We start from the raw sequence: 27143 nt of genomic DNA, 5'->3' as shown, positions 1-27143 counted from the left end.
GTGCATTATTCTTTAATTTTGATTTTGTTTATGTATGGATGCACCCGATTTTTAAGGCATTAACAAGAAGGTGCAGCCAGACATACTTTGGTTTGTGTGACTCAAAGGAGGATCTGCTCACATTCTGAGTCCCTGCTCTCTTGTCCAGGTAACAACTCTGCTCTCAGAATCTCTTGTAGAACTTTGCAGTGTTGCCTGGGAACACAAATAAATATCTTAACTGATTTTCTATTACGGTGCACCAATCTCTCTACCCCTCTTCCTCCATGTCATAACTATTTTGATATTTTTTTATTTAAAACAAAATTAAATTGAAAATCAGAGCAGCAGAGATTTTAAGGGGATTCAATGAGAGTAGTAAAATGTAATTTGGGTCTAAATGATCCTGCAGTAAATCAAAGGGCAGAACAAAACTCAAACTCTTTAACCAACCCATGGTCTAAAGGTTGAATCTTTTCCTTTAATAGTTTTGCTCAGTTCAGAGAGGCTTTCTAGCCATGGAAACCAACACTCCTGCCAGAGAATATCATATTTCTCCTATTCTAAAGGGCTTCATTTTACCACTGGTGAAATGGTGCAACCTCTTCGTGCTTGCATTTCTCCACCTCCTCATAGGAGGTGTTCATTCACACTCTTCTTGTGATGAAGATGTGAATTAAAGATGGGGTTGGGGTCATTTCTCGCAAGGCAGCCCTAAAAGAGTATGTACTCCCAGTAGACACATGTTCACAAGTAGGTCCTTCTTTTCAGATGCATTCTGAGGCCCTCCTGAAGACAGGTAATAGGGGTGTACACATCTCTTTGGCTATGGAGTATTCTCCCCAGCAGCATCCAGATGGTTACACCCTTGGCTGGCCCTCATACTTACTTTTGAAACCCTCCCCCTCAGCAAGACTCAATGAGTAACCCAGATTACAATGAGGAGAATAAATTTAGCAGAACTGCAAGTAGTACTAGGGTGTTGTACCATGTTAGCCATTATGAATGTAGTGAAAAGTCAAGCAAAATGACACCTTTTATTGGCTAACTAAAAGATTACAATATGAAAGCTTTCACGGCAACTCAGGCCCCTTCCTCATCTTGCCTGAAGAAGGGGCCTGAGTTGCCTCGAAAGCTTGCATATTGTAATCTTTTTAGTTAGCCAATAAAAGGTGTCATTTTGCTTGGCTTTTCTCTGCAGAACTGCAAGGAAAGTTGGCAGATGCTAGGGAGGTTACAGGTCTGGCCACCACAAGGGAAAGACGGGCATGATGATCTGAGCTGACATGCATCTCATGGGAGTGAAAACCTGTTGCTTTGCTGTCATATCAAACAGTTAATCTCATTGAAAATTAATTTTATAGACTACCTTTTAATATTTACTCTCAAAATCACCACACACCATATGAATAGTACAGTGCATCATTCTAAAATGGGTGCCATGGTGGTAAAGTGGTTAGTGCTGCTGCATCTTGATTTAAAATCCAGGAGACAGTTGTTGGGCGGCACGGTGGCGCAGTGGTAGCGCTGCTGCCTCGCAGTTAGGAGACCCGGGTTCGCTTCCCAGGTCCACCCTGTGTGGAGTTTGCATGTTCTCCCCGTGTCTGCGTGGGTTTCCTCCGGGCGCTCCGGTTTCCTCCCACAGTCCAAAGACATGCAGGTTAGGTGGATTGGCGATTCTAAATTGGCCCTAGTGTGTGCTTGGTGTGTGGGTGTGTTTGTGTGTGTCCTGCGGTGGGTTGGCACCCTGCCCAGGATTGTTTCCTGCCCTGTGTTGGCTGGGATTGGCTCCAGCAGACCACCATGACCCTGTGTTTGGATTCAGCGGGTTAGAAAATGGATGGATGGATGGAGACAGTTGTTGTCTGTGTGTAGATTACATGTCCTCCCAGTATCTGGGTGGGTTTTACTTGGGGTAGATTGCCTTCCTATACTCTCAAATGGTAACTAACCTGCAAGTATGAAGCACTGTGTGTATTTGTGCCATGTCCAGAATTTTTTCATTCCTTGCACCCAGGGCTGCTAGGATAGGCTTCAGCAGCTTTTGACTTTGAAATTATTTAAGCAGGCTTCTCCCTTGTCCTCTTTGTGCAGCATGCACAGCACTGAGTGTTTACTATGTGTCTCCAATGCAACACTGCAAATAAAAAAAATGAAACGGCCTACCTTTGTCACAAAATTCACACCTTTAACCTTATCACTTAGATCTGATTGCTAACCTAATATGTTTGGTCAGATATTGGACACTGTATGAGGCTTTTAATTTCTCACTTGTTTGCCCTGACTTGAATTTATGAAGTGGGAGAGACAGGCACATCCTGCTCAGTGACAATAATTTTATCGCTTGCTTGAAGCTGACATTCTAATGGAAGTGCTCCAAGTCACATTGGTTAGGCTAACAGGTTTAAAAAGCTCTGCCTAACATGATACAGGCATCCGAAAGACTTCAAGAGACCAGTCCTTGTATTTATTAAGCATGTCAAAATTATTCCTAGGAATTACACTAAAAGTCTGACTAGTATAAGAATTTGTCCCACCTTAGAGTAGGGCATGAGAAGAGGCATCCTACACCTACTCCCAGCATCAAGTACGAGTTCATGTTTCAGAATGAATAATGTCACAAATTTATAGCACCCCGAGTCACAAAATGGCACTCATGATGACATTTTGTAATTTAGTCTACCACTTCTCACAAAACAGTATGAATGACACTTGGATATGAAAATTGAGAACTAGATGACTTTAAATGGCAGGTGTTTCCAGACTCCTGCGTATTATCTTTTCTTGATTTCTACTTTCTCCCCCCATCTGATAAATGCCTTCACGGGGCATGTGCCTAAGACTCCTTTGTCAGTTGGATATCTGTGAAAAATACTCTTCTACAGACACACCAGTTCACAAAAGCCCAAAGCAGTTCCCCAGATACAGCTTTAGGGCCATTGAATGGAGCCCAACAGACACAGATTTAATATTTGCATTTCCTGCTCAGTGCCTCAATTACAAAGCAAGCCATCCCTCATTCCTAAACAATTTACCTTTCAGAAACAAGCTTTATTTAATCTTTGCAGTTGAAAAAAAACTGATTGCAGGCACTCTGGAGAGCACAGCTTCGTAATTCAATAAAGTTGTATCATGGTTCCCAGAGGTGCGGCACATTTTATATAAAATTTTATTTGTTAAAGAAGGGTATGAAAAGTAGTAAGGTCATAAACTGGAATATTGCACAATTATGATAAAAACACTCCAATGATGAGAAAGAAAAATCACATCTACAGAAAATTTATTGTTATCAAAAACAGGATGACATTATAATTGAGGAAAATTATGAATATGTTTGAGTGAGCCAAAAAGAAGTACCACATATCAAACAGTTATTCTACAAAAATGCTAGAAGATAAAATAAATTTCACTATGACTCAAGAAAGGGTATACAAATTAGATTTTTTTCACTGTGTTTTAAAAATGATGTCTTGAAGGTAGTGGCCATCATTAGCCATACATTCTTTTTGACGATTCCTGAACGCTCGCATGACTCATTCAGCCATTTCAAGGGGAACAGCAGCGATTTTGTGGTGAATAGCATCCATGAGGCCTTCAAGATTTTGAGGTCAGTGTGTGTATACCTTCGACTTAAGATAGCCCCACAAGACGAAATTGCACAGATCGAGATCAGGCAAATGTGAAGGTCACCCGACATCACTGCGGAGGAAGATCAGCTTCTCCGGAAACATCTCCCGTAAAACTTGCATGGATCTCTGTGCCTGTTGAAACCTGGCAAATCCACCACATCCATTTCTTCCAGTTGGGGCCGCAAAAAGTTCTCTAGCATTTCAATATAACGTTCTGAAGTGACGGTGACCGTTGCTCCCCCCTCCTCAAAAAAGTAAGGGCCTACAATGCCAAATTCTGCAACGGCGCACCAAACTGTAACACACTCACTGTGCGGGGGTCTCCAGTGAATTTCATGAGGGTTGGTTTCAACCCAATAGCAAAAGTTTTGCTTATTTGCACAACCATCAAATGGAAATGTGCCTTGTTGCTGAACACAACAATGTCATCTCTATGAACGGTTTGCACAATGTTAGTGCACAACTCTCTACGGCTCTCCCAGTCTCTCTTACGGCTCTCCCAGTCTCTCTCAGTGAGTTCCTGCATTACCATCATTTCGTATGAATGGAATTTAAGATCCTCATGCAAAATCCTCTTCAAAGACGTGTTGGAAATGCATAAGGCAAAAGCATTTTTGTGAGCTTAACGTTTAGGAGACTGCAAAATTGATGCCCTTACAGCTTGGATGTCTTCAGGCATTTGTACAGTCCAAGGACGGCCTGGAGATTTTCTTTTCAATGTTGTACCCATCTGTCTAAATTTAGCCACCCACTGAAGAATTGTTTACCAATTTGGGATGTTACAGTCAGAAGGAATGCTGAAGTGCGTTCAGAAGGCGCATTGTGTAGTGATGATGGATTTGTTGTTTTTGAAGAACGCTTTGACAGCAAAAGCATGGTGCACACTGGACCAAGGCATGTTGCTACAAGGGATCGCCTATCAAAGGATTCCCACCCCAACCCACTTGGCTGCCTCTATCTCGTGCAATGACCTTGAGAAATGTGGTACTTCATTTTGTCTCACCCTATATACAGTATATATATATTGATATATTGTGGCGGAGGGCTGGGGTCCATGCCTGGCCAGGACGCCCCTTCGTTATATGTTCATGGGGAGCAGCCATGGACTGTGCAATATCTTCCCCTGGACGCTAGATGGCCGCCTCTCTGGGCTGGAGCGGTGCCTCGGTTTCCCGCAGAGCTCCATGGGAATTGGAGTTGGGTGCAGCTCTGTTGGGTCCCGTAGGCACTGCCAGGGGGTGCTGCAGCTGGGACTCCTGAGCTTGTATGGGCAGCGTATTTGCCACACCTGGAAGTGCAGCCAGAACTCGGCAATCAACCACCTGGAGCACTTCCGGGTGGACTATAAAAGGGCCCAGCAACCACAACTCAATGGCCAGAGTTGGGAGGAGGAGGACGAAGCTTCACGGAGGAGTGGTGGTGCAAAGGAGGACTGTGCATGTTGGTGTTTTGTTTGCTGTACTTGGGATCGTGCTGTAGCTGGGGAACACGGGGAAGATGTGCCATCCAGCTGAAGAAAAATAAAACGTTTATTTATTTTACATGTGCCTCACAGTGTCAGTCTGTGTTGGGTCGGCACCCATATAGTGCCTTGTTACTATATATATATATATATATATATATATATATATATATATATATATATATATATATAAAAAACACATATACAGTATATATATATATTTATATATATTCATATACTGTATAAATATATTCTCCTGATGTATTGCCGGCCATACATGCGCCATTACTGTGACAAAGACATTGTTTTTATGTGTTTACTAATAAACATAAGTACTGTTATTACTAATAATACTGACTCCTACCAGGCAGACAAATATAGTGATTTGGCCACCCATTCTATACTTAGCAAAGATGTCATATACTGATCAGCCATAACATTAAAACCACTGACAGATGAAGTGAATAACATTGATTATCTTGTTACAATGGCACCTGTCAAAGGGTGGGATATATTAGGCAGCAAGTGAACAGTCAGTTTTTGAAGGTACAAAATGGGCAGACGTAAAGATCTGAGCGACTTTGACAAGGACCAAATTCTCATGACTCAATGACTGAGTCAAAGAATCTCCAAAGCGGTAGGCCTTGTGGGGTTTTCCAGATATGTAGTGGGTAAGCGCCTACCAAAAGTGGTCCAAGGAAGGACAATGGGTAAAACTGTAACAGGTTCATGGGTGCCCAATGGTCACTAATGTGCATGGGGAGCAAAGCCTACCCTGTCTGGTCCGATCCCACAGAACAGCTACTGTAGCACAAATTGTGGAAAATCATAGTGCTGGCCACAAGATAAAGATTTCAGAACACATGGTGCATTACAGCTTGCTGTGTATGGGGCTATGTGGCCACAGACGAGTCAGACGGCTCATGCTAAACCCTGTCCACCACTGAAAGTGCCTACAACGGATATGAGAATCAGAACTGGACCATGGAACAATAGAAGAAGATGGCCTGGTCTAATAAATTGTGTTTTCTTTTAGAACATGTGGATGGCTGAGTGCATGTGTGTCGTTTACTTAGGCGCAGAATAGTAGTATTTTTTAAATTAAAAGGGAATTGGGACAAATCGTAAAGTCAAAATCAGGTAATGATCGAACCTGTGAAGACATGAAATTGATAGATAGATAGATAGATAGATAGATAGATAGATAGATAGATACTTTATTAATCCCAAGGGGAAATTCACATACTCCAGCAGCAGCATACTGATACAAAAAACAATATTAAATTAAAGAGTAATAAAAATGCAGGTAAAAACAGACAACAACTTTGAATAATGTTAACGTTTACCTCCCCTGGTAGAACTGAAGAGTCGCATAGTTTGGGGGAGGAACGATCTCCTCAGTCTGTCAGTGGAGCAGGACATTGACAGCAGTCTGTCGCTGAAGCTGCTCCTCTGTCTGGAGATGATACTGTTCAGTGGATGCAGTGGATTCTCCATAATTGATAGGAGCCTGCTGAGCGCCCGTCGCTCTGCCACGGATGTCAAACTGTCCAGCTCAATGCCAACAATAGAGCCTGCCTTCCTCAACAGTTTGTCCAGGCGTGAGGCGTCCTTCTTCTTAATGCTGCCTCCCCAGCACACCACCGCGTAGAAGAGGGCGCTCGCCACAACCATCTGATAGAACATCTGCAGCATCTTATTGCAGATGTTGAAGGACACCAGCTTTCTAAGGAAGTATAGTCTGCTCTGTCCTTTCTTACACAGAGCATCAGTATTGGCAGTCCAGTCCAATTTATCATCCAGCTGCACTCCCAGGTATTTATAGGTCTGCACCCTCTGTACACAGTCACCTCTGATGATCACGGGGTCCATGAGGGGTCTGGGCCTCCTAAAATCCACCACCAGCTACTTGGTTTTGCTGGTTTTCAGGTGTAGGTGGTTTGAGTCGCACCATTTAACAAAGTCCTTGATGAGGTTCCTATACTCCTCCTCCTGCCCACTCCTGATGCAGCCCACGATAGCAGTGTCGTCAGCGAACTTTTGCACGTGGCAGGACTCCGAGTTGTATTGGAAGTCTGATATATATAGGCTGAACAGGACCGGAGAAAGTACAGTCCCCTGTGGCGCTCCTGTGTTGCTGACCACAATGTCAGACCTGCAGTTCCCGAGACGCACATACTGAGGTCTGTTTGTAAGATAGTCCACGATCCATGCCACTGTCAGCTTGTCCCAATGGAGCAGAGGTTGGATGGTACTGAAGGCGCTAGAGAAGTCTAGAAACATAATTCTTACAGCACCACTGCCTCTGTCCAAGTGGGAGAGTGATCGGTGTAGCATGTAGATGATGGCATCCCCCGCTCCCTCCTTCTCCTGGTATGCGAACTGCAGAGGGTTGAGGGCGTGTTGGACCTGTGGTCTCAGGTGGAGAAGCAGCAGCCTCTCCATGGTCTTCATCACATGTGATGTCAGAGCGACAGGCCGGAAGTCGTTCAGCTCACTAGGACGTGATACCTTTGGAACTGGAGTGATGCAAGATGTTTTCCAAAGCCTCGGGACTCTCCCCTGTTCCAGGCTCAGGTTGAAGATGCGCTGTAGTGGACTCCCCAGCTCCAGCGCACAGACCTTCAGCAGTTGTGGCGATATAATAGATAAAACTCAAGACTTAAATCAATCATCAAAGCCGGGATACAGTGCAGGATTTCTTAGCTAAAAGAAGATATGTAACCAAATGCAAAACAAGCTAACGTCTAAACAAAATCAAAGAACAGAAGAATTCGTGACCAGAATAATCTAGTAAGAATGATCACTAAAGGTTTTTCTTAAGATGAGGATGAAATCTCAGATGATGGGGGAATGCATACGCTGACCTTTAAACAGTTGCATTGCTGATATAACACGTCACACTCTGCCAATCGTCTTGCCAGATAACTGCATAGCAACTGTCGACAAAAATGGTGGTACACATAAGAAAATAATATGGCACTATTGGTGACTGTAATTTATTTTCAGCATTATTAAAAACAATTTGAAATAAGAAGTAAATATAACTAATGGATTCCTTGGAGTTTGAAACCCAGAGAACAATATTCAAAAAATCTTAAAAAGATCAGACCAGAGATAAAAAATTAAAGCCACCAGATAAATCATGACACATACATCATGAAAAAAATTAGAATGTGTCAGCTGTTAAATACAGACACTACACAGTCCATATCAACAGAATACATCAAACTGATCTACTGCACACACCATGCTTCTTGAATTCACCTGCCCGATAATAATCATCTGACTCTGCAAAAACAGCCCAGCTCTATTTGTAAAGGATCACTGGTTTGCTACGCTCTAATTAATGAAAACTAGAGTTTAATAAGTGGGTCAGAGTCTGTTCTGACCCTGTATAATGAGTAGGAAACTTAATTGTCATGAGGACCAGGAAATGAGTGAAAGAGAGCAGTCAGTACAACGGCAAGGGTCAAAACCACAAGATCAATGTGGGCCAAATAATCTAATCTTAAATCTTTAAACAAGATTCACAGTTTAAAACCATGGTCTCCCTAAATTGATCTGATTAACAACATGCACAGACTTAGTTTTTTCATAAATCAGGAAACTTGGACAACATGAGTAGTGGGCCTCCTTCTTGAATAATGATCACCTCAAGTGTTGCAACCTCTACTCATCACGCAGTAGCAATGCAACACATTTACAAACAACTAAATTGCTGTGTGTGCTGAACAACACACAAAATGGTAGTGTAATTGACTAAATGGTGGTGTAAAAACGTCATAAACATAATAAAACATTACAACAACCAATAAGCAAAATGAAAAGTACAACATATGTGCAAAAATACATTCTGCACTGTTCAAAACTCTAAAATCAAGCCGGATCACAGTCATCCACTCACTGCCATCAAAACCTGTATAACAGCTGCAATATGCAAGTGTGCTACATTACAGGAGGAGTGAAATCAGAAACACAGGAAAGTGAAAGAATGAGGAAGGCGAACATGAACCATGGCTATTGTTTTGGCAAAGATACAACACACTGCCAGAGATTCAAATCCATCCCCACTCCCCAAAAAGGGCAAAGGCAACTAGCAGTTACATAAGGATTTCCAAATCAAATTTTTATTAAGGGAAGCAGGTAAACAACAGGATAAAGTTAAAAGACATGACAGCCTCGACCCCTAACCGTTCTTCATGTAACTAGGTTGATGTGTTTGGTTCCTAATGTTAACATTGCCTTTTGGGAGGACCAGACTGGAATTATGCCCGATGGGCCCTGTGGGCTTGTTTTATGCTCTCTCTGGCAATATCATTAAAAAGCAACAAAAGACATGCATAGGCAGGCACAAGCATACAAATTAAAATTGATGGAAACCATCACAAATTTTTAAGTATATATCTATATATATATTGAGAGAGAAATGCACTCAGACATTTGAACATCCACTCACACACAGAGGCAAATACAGTATTCAGAAGATACCCATAAAATAAGAAAAGGTATAGTGAGGACCATTATTTCAAATAACTCAATGAGGCACATCAGGATGGAACCACAAGAAGCAAACAGAAGATTATAATATTTTGGCTTTCTTAAGATTATTTTTATTATTTATTTATAATTTTTATTGTTCTGGTGTTGTGCATTGATGATGATGATCAGCTCCAAAGTTTTCTGCTGTTGTTATTATGAAGGCACATGACATAACCTGAATACATGTGTATGTGTGTGACATTATGGCAGCCATCTTATTTAGGAGCTACCATGTCCAGTATTGCCTCAACTTTGTTTTTTGAAAGAAATATATTTTGTTTAGCAAAAGAAAAACAGTTATCACTTGCGGCTTTGATTCTGAGCTCATGTTGTTTTTGCTTTGATTTCTTTGATGCTTGTCTATTGACCCCTGGTAGCTCTGACAATCCTTGCTGCTTTTTCTTTCTGAAGTTTTATTGTCACCCACTCACACAACGAGCCATATCAATTTGCAGATTTGTACTGTGGTAACTACTGGTGGCCAGCCATGAACCTGCGTTGTCTAGGTTACAACTATAATCAAAAAATAGCCCCCTGTATCAGTTTGAGCTAAAGGAAAAACTCCCATACCTCTTTGCACAGGTAAAGGCTGCAAAACCAAGCTCAGCAAGTGAGCAAATCTAGCAGTTGGGTAATTCAGGAGTTAGGTAAAAAAATCCTAATACAACTGTACTGTAATATATTACTTTACACTGGATATGCAGCTTTAATTAAATAGTGATCTTTAAAAAGGCTGCTTGAATCAGATTACCCTTCTTTTTTATTTTTTTACTCTCTCCTTCTTTTAATCACCAACATTTATGTTGACCTACAAGCCTACCAAAATCTGTATTAAACATTTAGCAGAAACTAACAAGGACAACAGAGATAAAAATACATGCAAATGTGCATATATACAGTTAATTTTATTGTATACCTTTAACGTGATAGATAGATAGATAGATAGATAGATAGATAGATAGATAGATAGATAGATAGATAGATAGATAGATAGATAGATAGATAGATAGATAGATAGATAGATAGATAAATGTAAAAATGTTCACCATGAAAAGCAGCCCTGGTTAAGGGCAAGCATGACTTGGGCTGCCCATGCTCCATAATGCAAAATGCTTCCTAAAAAACATTGTTAATTACTCTGGACTGAAGCCAGTCCTAAAAGAGCACTTACCAGGATCAAGGCATAATATACAGTACATTTCAAAACGCAGTTGTAAGAGAACTCCTAGTATATAGACACACAAATCTGCTCACCTAGGTTCAATACAAGACAGATACAAACCAAAACATTGAGAAGCTCAGGGTTCAACTTACAACCACACTAACAGAAAGTTTCTTTCCACTATTTGAAGTATTTTGTGTAACATGATCAATTACTCTTTCCAAATGATACTTGGCACATGTAATAGCAATTATTGTTATGGACTCAAAATTTAAAAATCTTGGATTTACAAAGAGAAGGCAATTTGTAGTACCAGTAGTATACTGGGGATGAATCTGATTTTTTATTCATTTGATTCATTTAAAGCTAATGGTTAGTTATATTAGCTCAAGCTGCAGACACTGAATTCCTCTGGTCATTTCTGAGAAACCATGTGTTTTGATCCTTACCTATATGAATGCATGACACAATAATGATGTTTTTAGCCAAGGCTCTAAGCAGGACATCACAAAGATTACAGACATAAAGCAGAAGAGCTAAGAATGAAATACTTTACCTGCCAGCCTGCAGAACTCCTGATATAGAAAAAAGTCCAAAATCTGTAATGACGACTTTCCCATTATCGTAGAATACATTTTTTGACTTCATATCTTTATGAAGAATTCCTTTAGCATGGAGGTAGCCCATTCCCTGAAATGGGACAAAGAGAAAAAGGCCTAATTCCTCAAGCTGATAAATGCCTAAAGACAAACATAAAGTCTTTGTATTGTGGTAGACTGCTGCTACTAGCAAAAAAAAACCAAAAACACTGATTCTCACCTTCACCAGTTCTTGAGCAATCTGCCTTGTCTTATTGACGTCCAGGACGATTTTGGCATCTCTCACTACAGAGTATAAAGTCCTCCCTTTGCACAAGCTGTAAAAGATGTTATAAGCAGAATGGTTAAGAGTATGTTTGTGTTTTCATTTAGTGTTCCATCCTTCCATCTATCTATCAGTCCTATAGTGCCCCTATCTATGTATCTCCATTGTTACGTTGATTTAATACTGTAACTGTCTTATAAAGAAAATTGGAAAGGAGTGATGGTTAGCACATTTTCCTTCATCCATAAAATCCAGATTTGATTCCTGCACATTCTTTAGTCAAGCATTTTCCTCCATGTTTCTGTCAGGGCTCCAATTCTCCCTTGTTTGAGTCATATTGTCACCAGATTTATTTATTGAAGTTTGGGTTTCTCTCTGACAGATAGACTTTACAAAAATATTGTATAGAAAGATGTTTTACAATAACAATAGTTATTTACTAAATGCAACAAGTTTAAGGTTATTAAACGTTGCTAATTTGGTATCACTTTTCATTGCGCAATTCCAGCTATAATATGTATACTGTACAGTGTGTATACATTTACTAAAACATAAAACGCTAAGGTGTGTATGCATGTCTGTTCCCTCCAGGCAATCTGATTGGTCAGTTTGGCTTTGTGAATGTGACTGAAAGAGGAAATGTGAGTGTGAGACAAGAGAAGGAGAGAAGGCATAGAAGGTACGCTGAGAATCATCTTTAGACTGTAAACATAAAAGCAGACAGGAGGCAAGAAAGACACCTTGAAAATAATGACAGAGTTTGAAAATAGGCTTTACAGGGAGGCACTCGGGAGAGGGAGCAACAGACAAGAGAGGCTCAGACATACGCGGATACCAAGGAATGGCGATGAAGGTAGAAGTAGGGCAAAAGATAGCAAAAGTTTTTAAATTATTTAATTACCTGTGGTAGTGTGTCTAGTATAAAACAAATACATTTTACCTTTACTTTTTCATTATACTTTCTTACCTTTTTTATTTCTGGCTGCAATTACCAAACAGTCTTGGTTTACTATTTAAATACTAGCCAAAGTTCCAGGTGTTGCCTGGGGTTAAATAAACAGTGAAAAACTGTCTTTTGGAAATTCAACATGGCTAAACATAACCCACAATGAGTCAAACCCGTGTACTATGTAACAATGCCAAATTAATTGAGAAGAAAACACTGTACATGCCTGTGGTGATCGTGATTTGACCGCCAAGAGACTTTGTGCATGATGAAGACAATATCCTCACCCCCATGCACTTGAACTCCCTGATTAGAATTGTAGTCCCAGTTCGGCATTGTTTTTCCCGTTATAAAACCTCTTCCTGATATTACAAACAGCCTACATTTTAAGCTACGTACAAGATATTATGAAGATCGGTTCAGCCATTTTTGTGTGATTTGTGAACAAACAAACATCCAATCTGAAATAGTTTATGATTTTATTTACATATTTAAAAAGCATTTTCCTACAATATATGAGCTAAAACTATGTAATTCTAATGCTACATAGTATTATTAATAATCATAGTAGCAGGAGTAGAAGGAAAATATTAATTATCATTAGTAACAGCAGGAGTAGTAGGAGGAAGAATATTGTAATGTGTAGAGTACTAATGTTCTTCCTCACCAGCTCTCATCAGAAGTGGCCAGACTTTTACCAAATAAGCGATTAGGCTGTAACTGACAAGACAATACAATCCTGCAATCACAGAAAAAGGTCAATATATGAGATTCCATTGATTGGTAAACATGAAGGAAACATGTGAGAAGATCCAGAACAGGTTCGAAGCAGCTGCTGAGTGTTAGATTAGCTAAAATCAAAATCCACATGCCATCAGAACTAAATTTGCCCTTCTCTGCTTTTAGAGGTGGTCACGCTGGTGTCAGCAGAGGAAGTGTGTGTGAGCCGTAAGCCATCTGTAATGCATCTTTCAAACAGGAAGGCCACATTGTCACCAATTTCCCGTCTACATGGCCCATGACATCAAAAATGATTCCACACTGTCCCTTAGACATTTTGAAAATCACTTTTACTCTTGTGGTTTGATTAATTAGAACAGCATTTATTAAAGTAGGCCTTGGAAAAAGCAACCTGGCACAGGCTATTGTGTTGAGCAAGTCTGAATTTGTACATGAGTAACAGAAAAACAAAGGTAACTGCTGAACAGCAGGAACAAAAACAAAGAAAATGTGTGGTAAAAATTCAAAGTAAACTAATTAAAAAAAGATAAATTAATGCCAGCCATTCTGTAGCAGATCATACAGTAGCCTGTAATAATGTGGTGCACGCTCATCCCATACATATTATTATATGAGAGTCTGAAATTAATTACTCGGCTGTCAAAACAGCATGTTCATTTGAGGCACGTAGAGTGTGATTCACCTCTTAAGCAAATTAACGTTTATCTGAGCATTACTTACTGTACAAAACAAATTTCCTTCTAGGCTGCTTCCTCTTCTACAGCTAAAGAAGCAGTGATTGCTCCTTTTCAACAGACTGGTTTATGTAGAAGCTGCAAGCAAAAATGTGCACATCTTCTGACATTCTGGCGATCTCAGCTTTATCAAGCAGAATGGAATTTACCATTCAGTACTCAGTTTTCCTTAGACTTTGTGCTTTATTTCAGTCATTTCTGTGTCTACATTTTCTGGATTACTCTTGCCATTACACCTTTACCCCAGTTCGTTTCAACTTCTCTATGCTTCTGCATTGCTGCCATACTTACATGTGTTCGTCTTTAACAGATACTCAATACAATTTATTTTTTGTTTCATGAATGACACAGAGGTGCAGTGATTAGTGCTGATACCTTGTCTTGTCTGTGTGTAGTCTGCATGCTCTCCACTTGTCTGTTTTGTTTTCCTAACAAATCCCAAAGACACACAATTTAGATTAGATGATGACTTTAATTGTCCTCTGCAATAGAATGGTACAACATCCAGATCTTGTCTTATGTTAGATAGATAGATAGATAGATAGATAGATAGATAGATAGATAGATAGATAGATAGATAGATAGATAGATAGATAGATAGATAGATAGATAGATAGATAGATAGATAGATAGATAGATATGTAAAAATGTTCACCATGAAAATCAGCCCTGGTTAAGGGCAAGCATGACTTGGGCTGCCCATGCTCCATTATTCAAAATGCTTTCTAAAAAACATATTTAATTACTCTAATGAAGCCAGTCCTAAAAGAATGCTTACCATGATCAAGGCATAATATACATTTCAAAACGCAGTTGTAAGAGAACTCCTAGAATATGTGTGATGTTAGCACCTGATTAGTACTTGAACCAAATTCAGATGAAACCAAATCAAATGTTAATTGCCAAAAACATATTATGAATACAGTGCAATATGTAGTGAAAAGCTTAGCTGCTCATCTCTAATGACTGTGTCTTTAAGAAAAATATAAAAGAACAGTAACACTAAATTTGCACCACGCATGAGTTAAAAAAAAAAAAAACTACAATTTTCATTTCAGGGTGCATTAGAGAATAATAAGAAAATAATTTGTTGTTCTACATTGACTGATTATGGACTAAGAATGTTATGCTTCTTGCTATGTAGTGTAGATCGGGTAATGACAGGACAGCCCCCTAACCCCCCCCCCCCCAGTAGATAACACCAATTCTTTGTATCACTGGCTTTGTGGGTCCAGCATAGTTGGCAGGTGTTTCACTGTTTATCTGGGACACTTAAAACACCATAGCACCATTATAATCCACTCAAAACGTGTTCAGTTTCTCCTTCTCCATTGAAATCAATGTATTTCACTGAGTTTGGTGAAGTTCCTGAACAGTTCTGCGATTCTGATGAACTTGAGGCAAAGCAAATTCAGCAGGGTTCACTCATCACTACTCATCACCATCTTTTGGCTACTACAAGAAACAACAAAGATGGGTGTCATCATCTGGAACCTTTACTTGGCTCTTGGTACTTGGTAATATCCTTATCACTTTGATCGCTTGATAGTTTATGCGGGCAGACAGGAAACCATTTGAACAGTAATAAGCAATTAGCATATTGGGCAGGTTGCCTGGGGCTATAGATGTGTTAGATCTGGCGAAAAGACATTTTGTTAAGTAGATTGGTGAACTCCAAATTAGGCTGGAGTGGACAATAGCTTTGATGATGCCAGATGGCTGACTAACATCTTGCACAAACCAGTTTAGTGATTGGCATTTGTTGCAACCTGGGTAGGTTTTAGCTCCATTTGTCCCTTGCATTATTTCACAAATTGGTTTTGTAAAGTGATTTGTGGCCATATTTGGTTTTGTCAGATATGAATGAATAGCATTCTTATTATATTTATTTTTTGGGAAGTTACTGTAAAATTTTAATTTCCCTTTGGGGACAAATAAAGTATAATCTAATCTAATCTAATCTTCAAGCCTCTGCTAAAGCAAGCAATACACCCTGGGTCGAGATGGGGAGCACTTGTTGATGCAACATCTTCCTTTCTGAGAACCAGCATATAAAACCACCAGGGACTGGTGGCAATTGAGACAGACTGTTCACAAGGTCATCTTTACTTTCACTGTTGTAGCACCCTCACATGCTGTTTTTTTTAACCTTTTTTTCCTTCTTCAAACCTGCATTAGGCCAGGGCCCGCTGGTTCCCCAACACTTTTTCTGGCACCATGTCTGCCACTTTCATAATTTAAAAGGTGACACTTATGATAATAGACAACAGATAAGAGGCAGACATGGTGACACTGCTCTTTGCTTTGCCTGGTACTATATAAAATAAAGTTTTTTTCTGTACGACGATTGTTGAGAGTGCTCCTCTTGAAAAGTATGATATAAAGGAAATCCACTTCAATATGCCCCATGCTGGCTGGGATTGGCTCCAGCAGACCCCCGTGACCCTGTATTAGGATATAGTGGGTTAGAAAATGACTGACTGACTTCAATACGGTTAAGAGGCTTTCTCTTCGTTCATTTAATAAAGATCAGAGCTTCCCAACAAGATGTTCTTCAAGCGTTGGTACTTTGACTTGTGACTAACAGTGATTGTGTAAATTTACATAAAACATACCTTAGCACATCCATTAGTCTGGCTTTTAAGAGCCTATTTATTATTTTTCCTGGAATTTTCATCTTCTCTGTTTATTATTTTTCTCATAAACAAAGTGCACATAGTAACTAAGTACCTTCTGGAACATGGAATTTTAGAAATAAGAAATGAAGCAGATGGAGTAGAGTTGTCTGACAATTTTGTTGCTGTCTGCTTGATGTGGACGTGGCCAGCTAGGGCCATTCAAACCAGTGATGAAAAAGATGGACGCTGAATTGCCACAGTTGGAATAATCCTCATGAATGTGCTTTTACTAACTGAATATAGCAAAATATGGAACCAGATCCAATCAAGGCTAAAGTGAGAGACAATATTTTACTCTCTGATACTTGTTTAATGTCTACACAGCAGCTTATGGTCTGTGAAGACTATTATTAGATTTCCACATCAATTTGGCTGTTGGCATATTGCTCTTTTACGAAATGCAATCCATCCATTTCCCAACTCTCTTCTCCAGTTCCCTATTATTATAACTGTCATTATAATGATTATCTAATTTTCTTTCATTGTGAACTGTATTATTAACTATCTGTTTAAAATGAAGAGAATGTGGCAGAGATCTTTAACAAATATCAATTTCTTTAATGCCTTTTAAAATGTTTTTTGGGGGGAGTCAGCTTATGCAGAGTTTAGAATATAGCTGTTCATTCTGACTGAAGGGGCATATTTGAGCTGACCCCAAACCAAAACAGGCCAAGGAGACTAGAAATTGCAAAAAAGAAAGGTGTTTATTATATCAAAAGTCATTTGGAAGACACAGAATGGACCAGGTTAGTAAAGAATGACAAAAAGATGGGTAAAATAATAAACCCACATTTATCCGACAAAATAATATGTCCCATGTCTCCCAGGTAGGGAGACTGACCCATGTTTCTACCTTAATTATTCTCTTTCTTCCTCCTTGTGCCCTCTCAGTCTCTTTCTTTAGGTCTCTCTGTGTTGTCTACCTACACTGATCCTTCCTTCTCTACACCTCATTTGCTGGAAAGCCCCAGTAAGCTCCAGAAACCAACTGGCCACAGCATCTGTGGGCTTCCAACCTCACTTAAAGGGCCAAGCTGATTTTTGATTAGATGTTTACATTATGTGGTGGGAGGAGCCTGTTTATAAACAAAGGCTTTGTCCACCCAAGCATGTGTTCATTTTTTTACACAACAATCTCAGTCCACACTAGCATTTTTACATTGTTTACAAAAGTATGTCTGGCCATACTAAACTGAAATCGCAGATGACACAACCGTTCACCTATACTAGGCATGCACACATCAGCAGAAACAGGAAGAGGAAATGTCCTCCTTGAAGGGATGGTAACATCGCCAATTGTAGAGAAAGTTAAATTATTTGCCTTTTGAATATGCACACAGTACACAAACTTTGCTAAACATAATTTAGATGCATAAAGATAAGCAATACAACAAGTGCCATGAAAAGCAACTCCTCTGTGTCCACTTTGTTGGAATATGGTTTTTATCCGTGAAGGGTGACCAGTCACAGAATGTGATGTTGTAATGAGCAGGATCCAATCAGGCAAGGACTAATAAGCATGAACCAATTAGAGCACAAGAGTCTGCATTTTCAAAACTTCCCATTTTCACCCATCCACAATGCAATGCTGAGCTGGCGATTTCACAAGTATACAGTTTTGGAGAGCATTTTCAAAAGTCTCAGTTTTCTTGGGTTTGAAATGCAAGAGTAGCATGGACACAAAAGTCAAAAACAGGGACTACTGTTTGCATTTTTAAATGAAAATGAAGTGGTGTGGATGCAACCTAACTGACAACCATCTCACCACCCCTCCCTCTCTCTCTCTCTGTCTCTCTCTCTGGGGGTTTCTTGAAACATCCGCCAATATTGTTTGATCCTCAGGGAGTGACTAAGAAATCTGAACAATCACTAAGTTGGTATATAGCATGCCCTGCTGGTGGTCGTGTCATGGTTTATCTGGGTTTTGTTTCTGGCTCATGTACACTTTTTCATAATTTGATATTTTTGTTTATTGTATATTATGTTGCGGTTTTTGATATTGCAAATATGTCTGGTGATCTTGTATGTTATGTTTAGAATAGTTTTTTATTATTTAACTTTTATATTAATTTTACTGTTACTATATTCATGTTCAGTTATGTGCTCGGTCCCCTCAACATAGAGAATTAGTGGGTGGGGCCACTGTGACAATTAGTTGGAGGATGACCGTCTGCCTATTTTTTCAAGGCAGAGAATCAGGCCATCCAGAACTCTAGTCAGAATGTACCAGGATCATGCCCTTCATATGCCATAGTCAAGAGATGGCCTGTAGAAGTCTGTCATGGTATGACATCTCTGGAAGGTGATCCAAAGTCTGTCTGTCTGTCATTTAACAAATCAAATGTGAGACAGCAGACATTACAGGGATTAGTTATGGGTCAGATTAACAGATGAATTGTTCTTCATGAACAATTAGATTAGATTAGATAATATAATAATTAGGCGGAGTGGTGGCTGTGAGACTAAGGATCTGTGCTGGTATCCCGAAGGTTGCCGGTTCAAATCCCCATCACTGCCAAAAGAGATCCTACTCTGCTGGGCCCTTGAGCAAAGCCCTTAACCTTCAATTGCTCCAGGGGTGCTGTACAATGGCTGACCCTGTGCTCTGACCCCAAGGGGTATGCGAAAACTAACAAATTTCTAATACAAGAAATTGTATAATGCGAAATAAAGAACAAAAAAAAAAAAAAAACTTTACAAGGTCCATTGAGTACCTAGAATTTTGACTTTCTTTGCGGAGCATTTCACTCGGACACATTAAGACCCAGGGCCCAAACATCAGTCTAAACAAGGGAGGCAAGATAATTCTCCAACACTAAAGGAATTCAATGTCCAATCTAAGGTACAGTGCTTTAAAAATATGTCATACTATTTACAGTTGCAATGCACTGAAAAAAAGTAAGCAGGAAACAGGGAGTTTCTTTGGGAAACAGATAGACGGACAGACTTAAGGGACAGTCTAGTCAGCTTAAGTGAGTCAGCAGCAAAGGGGAGAAAGCATTTAGTAGTGAGAGCATCTTAAACAGTTAACACAGAGGCGTGGAAAGAGATAGTATTAAACAGGCCCTGTACTTTGATAAACTCATAATTAAATTAAATTCAAGTTTAAAATGGCATAATTGTCACCCAAACACATTTTAATCATGAAACCAATAAATAAAAGTCCTGTATAATACTAGACTTTCTGGAAGGTGGCTTCTGCTTCCAGGAATCTTACATCTGTAGAAGATGGCATATGATTCAGCAGCTCAAGCTCAGGGTCACTGAAGAGGAGACGGTTAGCCTGCATTGTGGTACAGAATTGGCAGGTCTTGCCCAGATGTCCTTTAGGGGTTGTGGGTTGCTGTATTTGGGTGCTCAAGTGAGTCGCCTAAAGTCAATGTCACATTTTTTAGTTTTTGTCATGGGATATGTTGGATTTGGCAATTGTGCCACTGCACAATGTCAAATTATACAACTGATAAACACAGCCCATGTCACATTTACTGACGAGAGCCAATTTTCCAGCGCACGAATGCTCGCCCCTTTTTCTGACAGCCAATAGTGTGTTGCCTGACAGAGTGGCACACCTACAGCAAGTTCAGTAGCCATTTCTGCCCTTTAGTTCTTTTTTCCATTCTATTACGGTATGTAAAATATGAGGCATCATTCCTTGTTGCTATATACTACACATTGTACTTCTGGATGAGCTTTGGATGTTAACTCTCCTGTGTACACAGCCCAACCCTCCAACTAATGAGAAAATTAAAATTTGTTTTGATTTTATCCTAGCAAGTTACAGACTAGTTGGTCTCCGTCGGTAGGTATGTCGCATTATGAGATTATGTAAATGAAGGCTACGACTGAAAATCATTGGAAAAGTTGTCTAATGAGGCATAGCCTTCAGCGACTGACAGAACTACAGGATATTTATCCCCATTTATCTGATATTTATGCTCATTTCATCAAGGGGGAATACCCCATCACACCCCCTCGCTTGTGGGTCATGAATAAACTTAAGAAGGGAAAAATGGGTCACAAGGCCAAGGTTGAGAAACACTGCTTTAGGGAGATAGTGTGCATCCCCCAAGTGGCATGGGAAAAGATTCCAGATCAAAGAGGTAAAAATAGGTGGGTCATGTTCGAAGATAATCATAAGGCAAGAGGTACATCAACCCCAGAGGTCAAGGTTTCAAACTGTCTTTACAATCCTGTGGATCTGGACGGTCGTTCTGATAACTCAGAGGTGATGGAGAGCCCTAACAAGTCACCTGAAAACCAGTCCCTAGAAAGAGAGAAGTAGTGATAGTGGGAGATTCAGTCACTACGAAGATTGAGATGCTGGTCTGGTCCACAGACAGAGAGTCTCATATTGTGTGTTGGGTGCATGGGCAGATTTGTGGGAAATTAAATTTAATGTAAGTAAATGTAAGGTATTACACATAGGAAGTAAAATGCTAGATTTAAATGCACAGTGGTAGGTCTGAAATTTGAAAGTACACCTAATGAGAATGTCCTAGGGGACTCATCACTGTCTATATCCAAAAAATGTATAGAAGCAATAAAGAAAGCTAACAGAATGTTAGGTAATATACCATGGAGTACAAGTCAAAGAAGGTTATGTTTAAACTTTACAACACATTAGTGAGGCCTCACCTCGAGGTCCATATTACAGAAAAAGACATAGCAGTGCTAGAGAAAGTTCAGGGGAGAAAGACTGGGCTGACTTCAGCTATGAGGAATGATTGAAGAAGTTAGACTTTTTCAGTTTATGCAAAAGGAGATTAAGAGCGGATAGAACCAAAATGTTTAAAATTATGAAAGAAATTAATGCAGTGGATCCCAGTTGATACTTTAAAATAAACTCAGCAACAAGAGCTCAGGGGCATGGTTGGAAACATATTAAAGGCACACATGCATTCATGGTAAACAACTTCAGAGTTTGCTACTTGTAATTCCACTCCACGCCAAGCTCTGGCGCTGTAATGTAAAGCTTTTCCTCTCCTTCCCTCTTCAGACTCAGAATCCAACATCTCACTGGCAAATGACATCACTTCTGGTTCCAGGGCTGCTGGACTCACCCCTTCTGCCTTACCAACTTCATAACCGGCACTGCCGCTATCTTTCTCTAGTGTGATTGGAGACTCATATCTGGTTATTGTTTTACGTTCTCGTAAATGAAGTATTGGGAAAGTATTGTAATCATCCAAAAATTCGATGTTAAGACTTTGATGAATCTCGATGTTTTAGACCTCCCTGACTTTCTCATACACAAAAGTATAGGGAAAGTATTGGAATCCTCCAAAAATTCCATTTTGAGATTTTGATGAATCTAAACATTTTAGAGCTCTCCAAGTCTGAAAATACCATTTTTGGAATTATCTCTGTGTGTCTGACTCTGTGTGTGTGTGTGTGTGTGTATGTATGTAAACATGATAACTTGAGTATGCTTTCACTTAGGCCAACAAAATTTTGCATACAATTATTAGGTACAAAACGTAGATTTCTATCAATTTTTGGGCTATTTCCACTAACCGGAAATGATACTTTACCTTTTATTCATGCAGCTGCATGATTTATTCCGATCTATTCAACTTTACTTTTATAATAATTGTTCAATATATTGTTAATTTGATTTGATTTGTTGTTGATGGTTCTTTAATGTATATAATATAAAAATATAATCATTGTTTTGCGGTTTACTCCTCAAATATCCATCCCCATATCTGAGTATACGAGAAAGTCTAGGGGAGACCACTCCCGATTTTTTACCTTTACATTATATGGGATTTGGCTGAGGTTGCCCCAAACACTTTATCTATATCTTTACAGGTATACTTTATTTACCACATAAATGTTAGAAAGTTTTTCTTCACGCAAAGAACCGTAGAAACATGGAATAAATTACCAAGTAGCGTAGTAGACAATAGGACTTTAGGAACCTTCCAATCTTGACTTGATTTTATTTTTGACAATAAATATTTTTGACAGCAAATACAGTGGATATGCTTGTTCAGTTGATTGGTCTGATCTCTTGACAATTTTTCTCAACTAGTTTTACCTGCTGAGTTCCCCTTGGTGAATTGAATAAACAAGTTTAAAAGCGTGGGGGATGGAGCCATTGGTGAATCAACGACTCTAGTGTAAGATTTTGGGTCCCCTTGGTAAACTGATCACGAATGTAAGAGCGGTAATATGTCCTCTCGATGAATGGAAGAGCAGGGGTTGGTTCCCTGTTTGTGAAACATTCGCAGGTACAAATGGGAATAAATTTACTGTGCTGCTGACTGCTTAGGCAACCAACAAAGACCCACTCACGCACCCAGCAATGCCAACCCATGACACAGTGATTGAGAAACACTGTTCTAATGTTCTAATTCCAAAGCAGCACAAGTCCTATAATACAATACAACTGTGTAAATGCACCTTCATTTTTGGTTGTCACTTTTCAGACTGCATATGAAATCCTGATAATAGTGAGTGTAGGTAAAGCCTGGAAGGCTATGGACATGTGCAGACCCCACGCCTACTCTTTCTGCTTTTAGCTATCACACAGTCTTTCTCTTGTACTCGGATGTTCAAATAAATCACTGTATTTGTTAAAATTAAGGATGTGCTTTGAGGCCGTTTGGTAACTTCTTATAATATAATATGATAATGTTTGGCACTTATAGCTTTTAATGCACTTACAATATACATCTTCTATGGCCACTGGTGACCTTTCAGGTCTTCAAGCTGCTGTTAACAAATGATGAATTTTCTCATTAATAAAAAAACTCTGAGTCAACTATAAATGATGAGTCACCTGCTCAAATTGGTTAAATTACATAAGTAGCATTGAACAACAAGAAAAACAGCATGATATCATTTTAAAAACAAAATTTGCCTACTTTAGAGCACTTCTCACTATTCCTAATACAATTGTAAGTTTTTCTAACCTTGGAACGCGTGTGTATAGCAGACAAAGACAGAGTGTAAGAACAAACTACATTAACATGAAAGACCAAGGCCAGCTAATTAGGTAACCTCTTTAAGCTCAATAAAAAATGAGACAGTCAAAATGTAAACTGTTATTAAGAGATAATGACTGGTGCAGGGTTCAACAGAACTCTGTTATTGAATTTTAAATAAATACTAGGCAATATGCAGACTACTGGTTCATATAGGGCAAGCAACACATCTCCATTTTGGTAAGACATTGTTTTATTTTCACCATGAAAAAATATAACACTATTATTATATTATATTACACTTGATTATGAATCCAAAAGATTTACAGTATGTAGTGTGTTCTGACAGATTATCAGTTGGTGGGCTTGTGAGGATCAAGCTTTTATTACAATAAAATGTTCTGCCCATCACTAAGGTGATCAGCAGAGGGCAAAATTTTTCCTTCTGTCCGTTTGTCAATTACTTTGCTTTTCCAACCACAAATTTGGTCACTTTCCAGGATGTATCACATCATAAACATTCAGTTAACACAAAGGTTGATGCTCTTGCCCGAGTAATTCACAAGTACTAGCAGTTTGCTGAGTTGTAGCTGCTTGACAGTCAGCAGATGCCACAGCTGTCATTTCTCAAAACTTTTGGCCACAACTGTACTTCTTATTAGGAAGGCACTTTTCACTGAAGAGTTAGTAATGTTGGCTTACACTTTCAGGATCCTGGTTACTGTTTACAGAAGATTTTTTGACAGCTGTTGTGGGTTTTCCTCCCACAGCCCATACATTTCAGTCAGTCAGGTCCAATATATAAATAAAAATAATAATTTGCATTTATATAGCGCTTTTTTCACTACTCAAAGCACTCAGCAATTGCAGATTAAGGGCTTTGCTCAAGGGCCCAACAGAGCAGAATCCCTACTAGCATTTACGGGATTCGAACCGGCAACCTTCCGATTGCCAGTGCAGATCCCTAGCCTCAGAGCCACCACTCCGCCCATAGATGAGTGAGTAAGCATGAATGTGGTATGCAGTAGACTAGCAATCCATACAGGGCTGCTTTCTACATTATACTCTGAAGGCTCCTACCCACCCTGACCTTGAACCGATTTAAGCAGTTGGAATGTGGATTTCAACTATGAAGATCTAGTTTAAGGTTGACCCCGGGTTTTAATTAGGGTGCTTCCACCATCAGCACTTTTTAAACAGTTCCTGTGGACACTTGTATGATTGGAGGTATGATCATAATAATCTGTTTCTACATGGGGTCTACACATCTTCCACAGCAAACAGTGTTTAGTTAAAGCGACTTCTATTTTATTTAAAGTGATGCTAATAATGAAACCAGAAGCTATGTATTCCAGTAAAAGGCTGCTAAGATGATAACAGAAGTACATTTGTATTGTGAAGCACTATCCTAGATGTCCATCTGATTCCCAATTTTTGAGGCAGCATTTATGAACCCGGCTTAGCACATTAATGCTCTGTCTGCGGAGAATTGCTGGAATCGAGGCAAGAAGCTGACAACAGACATTTTTCAATTCACCTGGTCTTACAGACGCTCTTTATGAGGCACTCGATGTGTGACACTCATCTCATGTTCAGTAATAATAACGGCACAATGGATTGTAATGACTTATAAATCTGAATTCGTCATTGACTCATCCCATTTCATTTGGTGAAAGTCTGCCCGCCATAATACTAATCTAATTTGCATTATGAAGGGTAATACAGTTTATATTATTTTTCAGAAATGCAAATCGGATTATTGTGCCTCGTAAACTGTCCTGACAAGATGAGAAATGGTATCTACTTATTTTTTTTTTCCCCTTCAGAGGTCGTGTTCTCATCAGACCTTCATTTGGAAGGTAAAATGGGATCGTTTACAATGAAGCTTTTGTTTTCAAATTGACAGTCCAGGGCAGACAACAACAGAAAGCACAGCAAGTGACTCTGAAATGCTGTTCTCGACCCCTGGATTTGTCAAGAGCCTGTCATGTTTAAGTACGGCAGTCTATCCAGCTTGTGTATTGCATAGCTGGACTTGAACTTGTGTCTCATGCTCTACTCCAGTATAACAGTAGATTATGCCACTACGATAAAGGAGTTTGTCACAAAGAAGGAATTTGCTTTTGTCTTTGACACAAAAGAACAGTTTGCCACAGTTAACATCTGATATGCTGGTAAAAAATGTGTCATATATGGCAGTTTTAGTTAAGTACAAGAGTAAATCATAAAGAAAAGGCAATTTGAAAATAACATGGTAACAGTAAGGGATAGAAGCTGACCCAGTACAATGGAATATGGGTAGTTCACACACGCACAACACCATTAGTCTAGTTGAAACCAAGATCAAATCAATACAGATACTCCGTTGCAGGATTGCACTATTGCTGAATAATGTATTATAGTGATTTTCTTTGGGCAAAGAGAGTGTCACCTGCTCTTGAACAACATATGAAAAAAATAATGAAAATAAGAACGTAATTGTCTCAATCCCTGTTCAGACAGGATTAGCTTTACACCATGAGGTGGGGTAAAGTAATTATTACCAGATAACCTATAATTTTAATCCCATCCAAATCACTCATAGCTTTTTACAGTCTGTATTCACATCTCAGTAAAGAATATGGAACCTTTTACTTTTTATAAAAAGTATCTCTCTATTATAAAAAGAAATCCTGGGAGAGAAAGACTAGGGAGACGAGATGTGATCTTCATGTGAAGATCACGGAAGACACTTAAAAGACCCGCGAGACAAAAGAGATTGGCCACAGAGCGTCTCACAGGGACCTTAAACATGAGACTTTGTGCCAATAGATTGACCCAGGACATGAGATTCTTGCAAGACACGCCCTACTTACAACCAATATCAAATAAGACCACAGGCAGCAAAACACTCAAGTCATGTCAAGGCTTTGAGCACACACAGATCCAGGGTCTCAGCGCATATAAAACGTAGAAGGACAATACGTTATAGAGGAAAGGTCGACGACTAAGCGAAGAAGAAAGAGCAGTGCAGAGAAAATAGACTCAAGAGCGTTGGAGAGAAAAAAATGCAAAAAAGAAAAAGAATAATCTAGGTGCAAATTCAGAAAATAAGGAAAGTAGTAATCAGCAAAGTAGTAATCAGCCCAGAACAAGTGGAACTGATAAAAAGCACATCCAATCGGGCTCAGAATTAAAAGACAAAGTACAACTTCATAAAGACATTCAAAAACATTGGCGCTATACACATGCAGAGCAGGTTACAGGTTATGAAAGCAGTGGAATTTGAAAGGCTCAAAAAAAAAAACGGCACGATACAAATGCAGAGAAAGTTAAAGAACATGAAAGCAGGAAAATTACAAAGTATCAAAAAAAAGAAAGTAAATATCGCAGCAGCGCAAACAAACTGAAATTATTACTCGAAAAAAGGGAAAATAATCAGCACGGACCAGGTGTCATTGAAAAAAAAGCAGGACAAAGCGAGATCAGAAATGAAAG

General features: G+C 39.3%; 1 protein-coding gene across 3 annotated transcripts in view; it reads right to left on the bottom strand.

Moving 5' to 3' along the window:
- The window catches only part of ksr2 (kinase suppressor of ras 2), a 272560-nt gene that overhangs the window by 25854 nt on the left and 219563 nt on the right, over positions 1-27143 (bottom strand). For all 3 annotated transcript variants that reach the window (XM_028824801.2, XM_051921346.1, XM_028824800.2), the window contains exons 15-16: positions 11594-11690; positions 11331-11464 (exon numbers count right to left, since the gene is read on the bottom strand). In XM_028824801.2, the coding sequence (XP_028680634.1) occupies positions 11331-11464; positions 11594-11690 (231 nt within the window). The remainder of the gene's footprint in view (positions 1-11330; positions 11465-11593; positions 11691-27143) is intronic.

This window comes from Erpetoichthys calabaricus, chromosome 18 (genome assembly GCF_900747795.2).
Source record: "Erpetoichthys calabaricus chromosome 18, fErpCal1.3, whole genome shotgun sequence".
In the NCBI taxonomy this organism is placed as follows: Eukaryota; Metazoa; Chordata; class Cladistia; order Polypteriformes; family Polypteridae; genus Erpetoichthys; species Erpetoichthys calabaricus.
This window is presented reverse-complemented; position numbering and strand designations above follow the sequence as displayed.